General features: G+C 41.3%; 2 protein-coding genes across 2 annotated transcripts in view; both read left to right on the forward strand.

Annotated features, from left to right (window-relative positions):
- LOC134449882 (3',5'-cyclic-AMP phosphodiesterase 4C-like) overlaps positions 1 to 12,500 on the forward strand; it is a 72,053-nt gene that overhangs the window by 24,684 nt on the left and 34,869 nt on the right. The gene's annotated exons all lie outside the window — the stretch shown is intronic.
- Positions 2,956 to 4,875, forward strand: LOC134460069 (zinc-binding protein A33-like). The gene is made up of 2 exons (XM_063212568.1): positions 2,956 to 3,177; positions 3,446 to 4,875. Exons 1-2 carry the CDS (start codon positions 2,956 to 2,958, stop codon positions 4,664 to 4,666), a joined length of 1,443 nt encoding a protein of 480 aa, XP_063068638.1. The 3' UTR covers positions 4,667 to 4,875.

Below are 12,500 nucleotides of genomic sequence, written 5' to 3' on the forward strand. Positions count from 1 at the left end.
CTCTGAAAGTTGACAACAATCTCCTTGGTCTTGTTGACATTCAGCAGGAGGTTGTTGTCTTTGCACCATCTGGCCAGCAGGTCTACTTCTTCTCTGTAGTGGGTCAACAAATGGATGTCTCACAATTTCCTCCAGCTGAACACAGATAAAACTGAAGTAATTATATTTGGGAAAAGAGAGGAGAGACAAAAGATTGCTACTATCCTTGAAACGAAGGGACTGAAAGCAAGGGAAACAGTTAAAAATCTTGGGGTCCTCATTGACAGTGACCTAAACTTCAACAGTCACATGAAAGCTATTACTAAGTCTGCATTTTATCACATAAAAAACGTCTCTAAATTTAGGGGCCTGATGTCTAAACATGATCTGGAGAAGCTAATACATGCCTTTATTTCTAGTAAAGTTGATTACTGTAACAGTCTTTTTACTGGCCTCCCCAATAAAACCATTAAACAGCTTCAACTTGTACAAAACGCAGCTGCAAGGGTTCTTACAAAGACAAGGAAGTTCGACCACATTACTCCAATTTTAAGATCGCTGCATTGGCTCCCAGTAAGCTACAGAATTGATTTTAAGGCTATGCTACTTGTGTTTAAATCACCAAATGGAATGGGACCCACATATCTACTGGATATGTTTCAGCTGTATGCACCAACTAGGTCACTAAGGTCAACGGAGAAGAATTTGCTGGTGACTCCAAAAGTCAAAACAAAGTGTGGAGAGGCAGCCTTTAGCTTCTATGCTTCAAAGCTTTGGAACCAGCTTCCAGATGACATAAAAAATGCACCCACTATTGATAGCTTTAAATCTAGACTCAAGACAAAGCTGTTCTCAGATGCTTTCCCCTAGCTTAAATTACTTATTCTTATTATTTTTATTTTTATTTAATTTGTTTTATTTTATTTTATTTTATTATTATTTTTACCTTATGTTTTATCTTAATGTTTTTAAATGCTTTTTGACTCTAATTCATTTCCTTCTTTCTTCCCTGTTTCCTTTCATTTACATTTGTTAACTTTGTGAAGCACATTGAGTTGCACCTGTGTATGAAATGCGCTATATAAATAAACTTGCCTTGCCTTGCCTTACCCATAATGTAGCCTATGAGTCAGTGCTGTGAGTCAACAGATATGACAGACACCAGTGTATCAGATTGTGAGTGTGTGTGTCTGTATGTATGTGTGTGTGTTTTTTGTGTTTGAAATATGATATCATGGTGTCTTGCCAGAGGGACTTATCGCATATGTTTGTGTGTGTGTGTGATAATTATCCTCAAAGGGGAAAAGTCATATGGGTTGAAAACAAAGTATCTCCCAAAAAGGGGCTCATGGTGGCTCACTGCAAGAAAGAAGTATTTTAACTGACCTTTCCACATGAAGTGGTATGAGATAAATATCATGAAATGAATGAGTGTCCTCGTTAATATACAGGTTCTGGCCGCATTGTAAACGAGTAAACTACCGTTCTTTAGTAGGTTTGAGTTTACAGTTCAGTGCCTGAGTATTCCTGAACCTGTTGATGCATCTTCCTGATTGGATCTGAAATTGTGTCAGTCAATGCATCAAATCGCCATGTGTCATTTCCAGAAAATACGACAGCCACAAGCCTCCTTTGGAATAACATTCCAAACAAGATTTCACCCTCCCACAAATCCCACCACTGATCACACGAAGTAGCGGACGTTTCTAATGCAGGTGTGCAGAAGAAATAGTTAAAGGGACACTGTGTGAGATTTGTTGTTGTTTATTTCCAGAATTCATGCTGCCCATTCACTAATGTTACCTTTTACTTACCACCAGCATCAAATTCTAAGTAGGCTATTCATTATGACTGGAAAAATTGCACTTTTCATACATGAAAAGGGGGATCTTCTCCATGGTCCGCCATTTTGAATTTCCAAACATAGCCATTTTTAGCTGCAAAAATGACTGTACTTGGACCATACTAGAAAATATTTGTTTAATACTTTCATGTAAAGATCAAATTTGGCAATAGGCAGCCCACTTTCTATAAGCAGCATAGTCGCAGTACCCTTTTTGACCATTTCCTGCACAGTGTCCCTTTAATTTGAGACGAATCAGATTCAGATTCAGAATCTGAATCACTCAAGTGATTTTTTTCACTTCAACAACACAAGTGTTGACTCTGTAAGTAGCCTACACCACTATCCGATCAGCACACATGCACCACGCAGGATTGCACTATCTGGTCTGGAACATTTGTTTTATTCAAGTATTTGCCATTTTGCATGGTTTATTAATACACGTAATATTATAAATGTAGCATGTGGGAAATTGTCTACTTGTGATATTATAAACGTAGGAGGTATGAGGAAAGTAGCCTACTCAGCAGTGCCATTGCCATTTTCTTGGGTTTATTACTGTAAGCAACAAGTTACAGATTAACAGACTGTCGCTGTTATTAACAGCTTGTGACTGTCCGTCAAATATATTGATCAGTGGCTGGTGTGAAGATAGGGTACAATACACAATGAAACAAGAAATGAATCATAGACTTTCGTGTTATTCTTTCAGGGTGTGGTTCCAACCTAAGGCCATAACAGCAAACTTATTTGCGTCAGTGTTGCCCTTTAGTTATGCATTTCATTCCAAGTAAAATAGACAAATAGTTTACTTGAAGAAAACAAATCTTGCAATCCGACTTTTTACAAAATACTGGAAGACAGTGCTGCACAAATCGACAATGCGTTGAGCGGATAATATTCTTCCAAATGGTGTGCTTAGACCCCATGGCTTCACCTGGCACACCCATCATATTCGACGCATGCTCCGATTCTGCAAATTGTCCACGTGGCTGGAATGAGATGAAGTGGAATTTGAACTTTGAAGACTGGAATGCAAAGCACAGTCATTTGCGTAACACACTGCCTGGACAACTAACGTTGATATTTTGATACGGTCGTTTGTCTGGAAAACTACTGGCGGAATAGAAACAATGGCGTCTTCACTGGAAGACGACCTCTGCTGTCCGGTGTGCACTGATATCTACATAGACCCTGTCCTATTGAGCTGCTCTCACTCCTTCTGCAAGTCCTGTGTTCAGCGGTCCTGGGCCAGCCAAGGCTCCAGGGTGTGCCCCATCTGCCGGAGGACGAATCCTCAAGAGGAGCCTCCAGTCAACCGGGTGCTGAGGAACCTGTGTGAGCGCTTTGTGCAGGTATATCATCAAGTGAAACATTTAGTGTACTTTTCTGTTTGAGTAGACTAGAGCATTAGTGTGCCAAATGCAGTGCTTGTACACAATAAAAAAATTAGGTGCCAATATTTCAGAGTAAACTATAAATCCAAATAGGATTCGCAACACTGTGGAGGGTCAAAATACTCAATATTGAGTAGAATTAACTCTGGAAAAACTATTATAATAATAATATTTTCTTCTGTGTGTCACCAACTGAATGATTGCTTCACTAATCTTTCCCGTTCAGGAGAGGAGCCAGAGAGGAGCTCTCTGCAGACTCCACGGAGACAAGCTCAGGCTGTTCTGTCATGATGACAAAGCGCTTGTGTGTTTCACGTGTCGAGACTCAAGGCTGCACAAGGGCCAACGCTTCAGCCCCTTTGGCGAGGTTGCAGCGGATCGCAAAGAGGAGTTGAAGGTGAAACTGAGCCCCCTGAAGAAAAAGCTGGAGGTTTTCAAGAAACAAAAACTTGCCTGTGATGAAACAGCCAAACACATCAAGACTCAAGTCCAGCACACAGAGAAGCAGATCAAGAAGGAGTTTGAGGAACTTCACCAGTTCCTCCGAGATGAAGAGGCAGCCAGGATAGCTGCACTGAGGAAGGAAGAGGAGCAGAAGAGTAAGACGATGAAGGAGAAGATTGACAAGATGAACAGAGAGATCACATTTCTCTCAGACACAATCAGAGTCATGCAAAAGAAGATGCAAGCAGATGACATCACATTTCTGCAGAACTACAAGCGCACGGTGGAACAGACATGGCTGCAGGGTCCAAATAGTCACATAGGAGCTCTTATTAATGTGGCAAAGCACTTGGGAAACCTGAAGTTCAGAGTCTGGGAGAAGATGAAAACAATTGTACAATACACTCCTGTCATTCTGGATCCCAACACTGCATATCCAGAACTCATCCTGTCTGAGGATCTGACCAGCGTGAGGTTGGGCAATGACATACAGCAGCTTCCTGATAACCCAGAGAGATTTGATTATCGCCAATGTTTGCTGGGCTCTGAGGGCTTTAACTCTGGGACACACTGCTGGGATGTTGAAGTTGCATATGAGGGGACATTCTGGAGTGTTGGTGTGATCCTTGAGTCCATCCCCAGGAAAGGAGAGGGTAACTCACTCATTGGAGACTGGAGTGTGACTTATATGGATAGTCAATTGTACCAATGGTCCACACCACAGCACCCCACTATTCTCACATTAGCACGGAGACCCAAAAGGATCAGAGTGCAGCTGGACTGGAACAGAGGAATGCTGACGTTCTCTGACTCCGATAGTAACACACACCTACACACTTTCAGACACACTTTCACTGAGAGAGTATTTCCATACTTATGTACAAACAATAAGGTCTCTCCTTTGAGGATTCTACCAGTGAAGACTTCAGTAAAAGTAGAGCAACACAGCTACCAGGCAAACACATTAGCAGCAACAATAGCAAGAGCGATACGAGAAGCATAATCCGGTAAGAATATCCGGTAGTCCCTTAATGCACACCGTACCTCCTGTGGCACTCTGTAATAGACACTGAAAGTTAACTACTACTACATACTATGACAGTGCAAGGGGCCTTTAGTAATACATTACGACTTGGTCATTGCCATTCTGGTAACAGGTCATGTATAAAGCCGTGTCTTAAGGGGTTAACAGCAGAATGCAAGCATTCCAACATTCCCATTGGCTGTGGCAGCTGTCGTCGAGCTGCATCATAGCTTATTTCCATAATATTGGCTGGAGTCCAACTACAAACTGTTGCTCAAATCACCTCTAGTCGGCCAAATCGTCCATTCGTGCCATTAGAGCTGATACTGTGATTGCACTGAAAACCACATGACAACTTACCACATGACAATTAATGACGGCAATCATTGACATTCATTAATGTTCACAATGACAAGTGCTATGACATAGTTACAGATGGGATACAATGTCATATCAGGTGGGAGTCAGTGGTGTTTTTTGAGTACTCAGTGATAAAATATACTCTATAATATGTTAATTTGATTCTCCAAATGTTGCCTAAGTCAGCTTTTATTGTCACATTTTTCATATGCAAAATTCATACAAGGGAAATTAAATTATGTTTTCTCTCTATACCATGCCAGGACATAGACATATACAAGACTGACATTTTACAGACTGACATAAAGTGCAAGACAGGACAGGTAACAGTGATGGACTGGTAACAATAAGTGGTCAATAATAAATGAACATTTAACATTTAACATTTAACATGTAAACACAAGACAAGGTAAATATAAAATAGAATGTAGACATTACAATAATAGAATAATAACAGTGACAGAAGCAATAGTAAGTGTGTAATAACAATAGTTATATAAAGTAGTAGATTGGGGTAGTAGCATTGTATGCAGAATGTTGTATTGTCTTAGGGTGTCATGAACATTGATGACATGTAACACTGAGATGTGTACCTGTCTGTTTGTAATTTCATTTAAATATGGTCTTTTATTACCAACTGTTGAATCCTTGTATGATGGTAAAATGGATGATTTGTATTGAAGTCTGCACATGTACCCACAAGATTCCATGCTGCCTTGTTTTTGTGGTGGGAAAACTGATTGTTCTTCTATAATAATAATAATTGAAGAATGTATATATACAAACAAAAAATGTGAGTGTCAGTGCTTTAGTCAGCATAGTCTGTGTGTGTGTGCGTGCGTGCGTGTGCGTGCGTGCATTTGTGTGTAATATGATATCATCATACTTTGCCGCAGGGGTGCTGCCAGAAATGCCAGGCCCCATGAAAGATTTGAATCAGCGCTTGGGCCCTTAGAATCTGTACCACTTTTCCCCCCCTAGCGGCCCCCATGCTTTGCCAAAGTCGCTTGTGTGTGTGTGTGTGTGTGTGTGTGTGTGTGTGTGTGTGTGTGTGTGTGTGTGTGTGTGTGTGTGTGTGTGTGTGTGTGTGTGTGTGTGTGTGTGCGTGTGTGTGTGTGATTGTGTTTAGTAGGCATTCCTGTAAGTCAGCTGATTTTTGTGAACATTGAGTGAATGCTGGTTATCCCAGTGCTGAAACTCTGAAGTGGTAGAACAGGCAAGGCGTGTGTGTGTGGAGGGTTCCTGGAGGTTAGTTGATGTATGTAACGCTGAAGTGAAGGGCTGGGTTTTCCTAGCACTGGAGCTGCCAACTGGTAAAACAAGCAAGCTGCTTCAGATGGAGGCCCCTGTGTGTGTGTGTGTTTGGTGGGGATTCCCATAAGTTATTTGATGTCTGATAAACATTGAAGTGAAAGATAGTTGTTCCAGCAACGTTGTCTTGGCAGAAAAATGAAGCACTTTATATTGAATGAGCATACACAGCGCTCATCCCAGCCAGCCATGCAAGCAGTGTGTGTATGTGTGTGTGTGTGTGTGTGTGAGTGTGAGTTTGTGTGAGTGTGAGTGTGTGTGTGNGTGTTTGTGTGATATGCATTAAGTGAGGAAGTGTGTGTGCATGTGTGTGTGTGTGTGTGTGTGTGTGTGTGTGTGTGTGTGTGTGTGTGTGTGTGTGTGTGTGTGTGTGTGTGTGTGTGTGTGTGTGTGTGTGTGTGCAATCATGTATATGCATTGGCGTATGAACTTCCTGGTGGCTTTAGTGTTGCTTTCACGCCACATGTGTTTTGACAACAAATCATTAAGAATTGCATCATGAAAGCGATGCGCATTGGCCATGGTGTTCATACAGCACAACACATAACCGGAACCCACTCTAATCATATTCTGTGTGTGTGTGTGTGTGTGTGTGTGTGTGTGTGTGTGTGTGTGTGTGTGTGTAACCTTATATCATGATGTTTGAATCACACACAGTGTTTGTAAGCGTTATACCACTACCCTACTGTTCAATCTGTATATGTTGCCACTGGGACACATTATCGAGAATAACTCCATAAATTACCATAGCTATGCGGATGATACCCAGCTCTACTTATCTATGTCCCCAAATGACTATACCCCCCTTGAATCACTCTATCATTGCATGGACCAAATTAACAAATCAAGTCAAGTCAAGTCAAGTCAAGTTTATTGTCAATTTCTTTACATGCACTGGTCATACAAAGAATTTGAAATTGCGTTTCTTGCTCTCCCATGCAGACATAGACTAATCTAGGTAAGGACATAGACAGTATAGACATAGACAGTACTCATACATGGACATAGACAGTATGGACGTAGACATTGCTCATACAGACATTTAAAGTGCAAGACTGGACAACAGAAGACTTGTAGAGAACATGCATTAAGAGGAGGTATTTTGTTGTTCTTTTTCTAAAAGTCCTTTATAGCGTTCTGACATAGTAATAGTAGCATTTGAAGAAATAAATAATTAAAAAAGGTTTTTATTAAATACACCAGCAGCAGTATGTATTTGTGTGTGTGTTTGTATGTGTTTTGTGTGCGTGTGTGTGTGTGTGTGTGTGTGTGTGTGTGTGTGTGTGTGTGTGTGTGTGTGTGTGTGTGTGTGTGTGTGTGTGTGTGTGTTTAGTGCAGGTAGAAAGTGCGGTGTGCGTCTGTGTGTGTGTACCTGTGTATGTGTGTGTGTGTGTGTGTGTGTGTGTATGTGTGTGAGTATGAGTTGTGTGTCAGTGTGTGTATGTTTGGGTTTAGTGCAGAAAGTGCAGTGTGCTTGTGTGTGTGTGTGTGTGTGTGTGTGTGTGTGTGTGTGTGTGTGTGTGTGTGTGTGTGTGTGTGTGTGTGTGTGTGTGTGTATGTTTTGAGTTAGTGGAGGTTGAAAGTTCAGTCACAGATGTAGTAGTGCAGGTGGAATGTTCAGTCGCAGATATGGTGGTGGGGATGAGGGGGGGGAGCGTTGTCAGTGGCCTGGCTGGCTAGAGGCTGACAGTGAAGGGAGAGTGGGTTGAGTGTTCAGTATCTTGATTGCTTGATGCATCGTGCTGCTTGCAAGCCTGGTGGTACGGGAACGGAGGCGCCTGTACCTCTTTCCAGAGGGCAGGAGGCTGAACAGTTTGTGTGCAGGGTGGCTTGTGTCTTTGATGATCATCAGTGCTTTTCGGGTGAGGCGTGCGGTGTAAATGTCCTGCAGGGAGGGGAGTGGTACTCCAATGATCTTCTTCGCTGTGTTCACAACACGCTGGAGTGTCTTCCTGTTTTTCTCCGTGCAGCTTCCTCCCCACACTGTGATGCAGCTGGACACGACGCTCTCTATGGTTCCTCTGTAGAATGTTGTCATGATGGAGGGTGTAGCACTTGCCTTCTTTAGTTTGCGCAAGAAGTAGAGACGCTGATGGGCCTTCTTCGCCAGTGATGTAGTGTTGGTGGTCCAAGAGAGGTCGTCGCTGATGTGCACTCCAAGGAACTTGGTGCTGCTCACTCTCTCCACAGCATCACCGTCGATGGTCAGTGGTGGCAGTTGTTTTTGGACCCTCTGAAAGTTGACAACAATCTCCTTGGTCTTGTTGACATTCAGCAGGAGGTTGTTGTCTTTGCACCATCTGGCCAGCAGGTCTACTTCTTCTCTGTAGTGGGTCAACAAATGGATGTCTCACAATTTCCTCCAGCTGAACACAGATAAAACTGAAGTAATTATATTTGGGAAAAGAGAGGAGAGACAAAAGATTGCTACTATCCTTGAAACGAAGGGACTGAAAGCAAGGGAAACAGTTAAAAATCTTGGGGTCCTCATTGACAGTGACCTAAACTTCAACAGTCACATGAAAGCTATTACTAAGTCTGCATTTTATCACATAAAAAACGTCTCTAAATTTAGGGGCCTGATGTCTAAACATGATCTGGAGAAGCTAATACATGCCTTTATTTCTAGTAAAGTTGATTACTGTAACAGTCTTTTTACTGGCCTCCCCAATAAAACCATTAAACAGCTTCAACTTGTACAAAACGCAGCTGCAAGGGTTCTTACAAAGACAAGGAAGTTCGACCACATTACTCCAATTTTAAGATCGCTGCATTGGCTCCCAGTAAGCTACAGAATTGATTTTAAGGCTATGCTACTTGTGTTTAAATCACCAAATGGAATGGGACCCACATATCTACTGGATATGTTTCAGCTGTATGCACCAACTAGGTCACTAAGGTCAACGGAGAAGAATTTGCTGGTGACTCCAAAAGTCAAAACAAAGTGTGGAGAGGCAGCCTTTAGCTTCTATGCTTCAAAGCTTTGGAACCAGCTTCCAGATGACATAAAAAATGCACCCACTATTGATAGCTTTAAATCTAGACTCAAGACAAAGCTGTTCTCAGATGCTTTCCCCTAGCTTAAATTACTTATTCTTATTATTTTTATTTTTATTTAATTTGTTTTATTTTATTTTATTTTATTATTATTTTTACCTTATGTTTTATCTTAATGTTTTTAAATGCTTTTTGACTCTAATTCATTTCCTTCTTTCTTCCCTGTTTCCTTTCATTTACATTTGTTAACTTTGTGAAGCACATTGAGTTGCACCTGTGTATGAAATGCGCTATATAAATAAACTTGCCTTGCCTTGCCTTACCCATAATGTAGCCTATGAGTCAGTGCTGTGAGTCAACAGATATGACAGACACCAGTGTATCAGATTGTGAGTGTGTGTGTCTGTATGTATGTGTGTGTGTGTCTGTATGTATGTGTGTGTGTTTTTTGTGTTTGAAATATGATATCATGGTGTCTTGCCAGAGGGACTTATCGCATATGTTTGTGTGTGTGTGTGATAATTATCCTCAAAGGGAAAAAGTCATATGGGTTGAAAACAAAGTATCTCCCAAAAAGGGGCTCATGGTGGCTCACTGCAAGAAAGAAGTATTTTAACTGACCTTTCCACATGAAGTGGTATGAGATAAATATCATGAAATGAATGAGTGTCCTCGTTAATATACAGGTTCTGGCCGCATTGTAAACGAGTAAACTACCGTTCTTTAGTAGGTTTGAGTGTGGAGTTCAGTGCCTGAGTATTCCTGAACCTGTTGATGCATCTTCCTGATTGGATCTGAAATTGTGTCAGTCAATGCATCAAATCGCCTATGTGTCATTTCCAGAAAATACGACAGCCACAAGCCTCCTTTGGAATAACATTCCAAACAAGATTTCACCCTCCCACAAATCCCACCACTGATCACACGAAGTAGCGGACGTTTCTAATGCAGGTGTGCAGAAGAAATAGTTAAAGGGACACTGTGTGAGATTTGTTGTTGTTTATTTCCAGAATTCATGCTGCCCATTCACTAATGTTACCTTTTTCATGAATACTTACCACCAGCATCAAATTCTAAGTAGGCTATTCATTATGACTGGAAAAATTGCACTTTTCATACATGAAAAGGGGGATCTTCTCCATGGTCCGCCATTTTGAATTTCCAAACATAGCCATTTTTAGCTGCAAAAATGACTGTACGTGGACCATACTAGAAAATATTTGTAAAGATCAAATTTGGCAATAGGCAGCCCAGTTTCTATGAGCAGCATAGTTGCAGTACCTATTTTGACCATTTCCTGCACAGTGTCCCTTTAATTTGAGACTAATTTAAGTAAGATTCAGAATCTGAATCGCTCATGTGATTTTTTTCACTTCAACAACACAAGTGTTGACTCTGTAAGTAGCCTACACCACTATCCGATCAGCACACATGCACCACGCAGGATTGCACTAGGTCTGGAACATTTGTTTTATTCAAGTATTTGCCATTTTACGTGGTTTATTAATACACGTAATATTGTAAATGTAGTATGTGGGAAATTGTCTACTTGTGATATTATAAACGTAGGAGGTATGAGGAAAGTAGCCTACTCAGCAGTGCCATTGCCATTTTCTTGGGTTTATTACTGTAAGCAACAAGTTACAGATTAACAGACTGTCGCTGTTATTAACAGCTTGTGACTGTCCGTCAAAGATATTGATCAGTGGCTGGTGTGAAGATAGGGTACAATACACAATGAAACAAGAAATGAATCATAGACTTTCGTGTTATTCTTTCAGGGTGTGGTTCCAACCTAAGGCCATAACAGCAAACTTATTTGCGTCAGTGTTGCCCTTTAGTTATGCATTTCATTCCAAGTAAAATAGACAAATAGTTTACTTGAAGAAAACAAATCTTGCAATCCGACTTTTTACAAAATACTGGAAGACAGTGCTGCACAAATCGACAATGCGCTGAGCGGATAATATTCTTCCAAATGGTGTTCTTAGACCCCATGGCTTCACCTGGCACACCCATCATATACGACGCATGCTCCGATTCTGCAAATTGTCCACGTGGCTGGAATGAGATGAAGTGGAATTTGAACTTTGAAGACTGGAATGCAAAGCACAGTCATTTGCGTAACACACTGCCTGGACAACTAACGTTGATATTTTGATACGGTCGTTTGTCTGGAAAACTACTGGCTGTATAGAAACGATGGCTTCTTCACTGGAAGAGGAACTGTGCTGTCCGGTTTGCACTGATATCTACACGGACCCAGTCCTACTGAGCTGCTCTCACACCTTCTGCAAGTCCTGTGTGCATCGGTCCTGGGCCAGCCAAGGCTCCAGGGTGTGCCCCATCTGCCGGAAGACGCATCCTCATGAGGAGCCTCCAGTCAACCTGGTGCTCAGGAACCTGTGTGAGCGCTTTGTGCAGGTATATCATCAAGTGAAACATTTTTGTCATCATAAAATTTGGTAATCTTGATAATGTCCCAAGCATGTTACTTTAGACAATCAAAATATGACTATTCTATCAAAATATAGTCCAAGCAATAATTAAAACCACAGATAATGTTGGCCATCTTGAAAAATGGTTGCCATATTGTTTGTTCACATGGATTGCGTACTTTTCTGTTAGACTAGGCTGTAGATCATTACTGTGCCAAATTCAGCGTTTGTACACAACAAACAATTAGGTGTCAATTTGTCAGAGTAAACTATAAATCCAAATAGGGTATTTGCAACACAGTGTAGAATCAAAATACTCAACATTGAGGAGAATTAACTCTGCAATTACTATTTCTATATCTATATTCTATATCGCTAATTTTGAGTGGGACCACATGTTAAATAGAATTATAACAGTTATAACAGAGGTCATTTGAACTCTTTAGGAGTTATATTACTGTAATATGTTTTTTTTTCTCTGTATGACCAACTGAATGATTGCTTAACTAATCTTTCCCGTTCAGGAGAGGAGCCAGAGAGGAGCTCTCTGCAGACTCCACGGAGACAAGCTCAGGCTGTTCTGTCATGACGACAAGGTGCTCGTGTGTTTCACGTGTCGAGACTCAAGGCTGCACAAGGGCCACAGCTTCAGTCCAGTGGATGAGGCGGCAGCGGACCGCAAAGAAGAGATGAAAGTCAAACTGGAC

Source organism: Engraulis encrasicolus, chromosome 1, assembly GCF_034702125.1.
Source record: "Engraulis encrasicolus isolate BLACKSEA-1 chromosome 1, IST_EnEncr_1.0, whole genome shotgun sequence".
In the NCBI taxonomy this organism is placed as follows: Eukaryota; Metazoa; Chordata; class Actinopteri; order Clupeiformes; family Engraulidae; genus Engraulis; species Engraulis encrasicolus.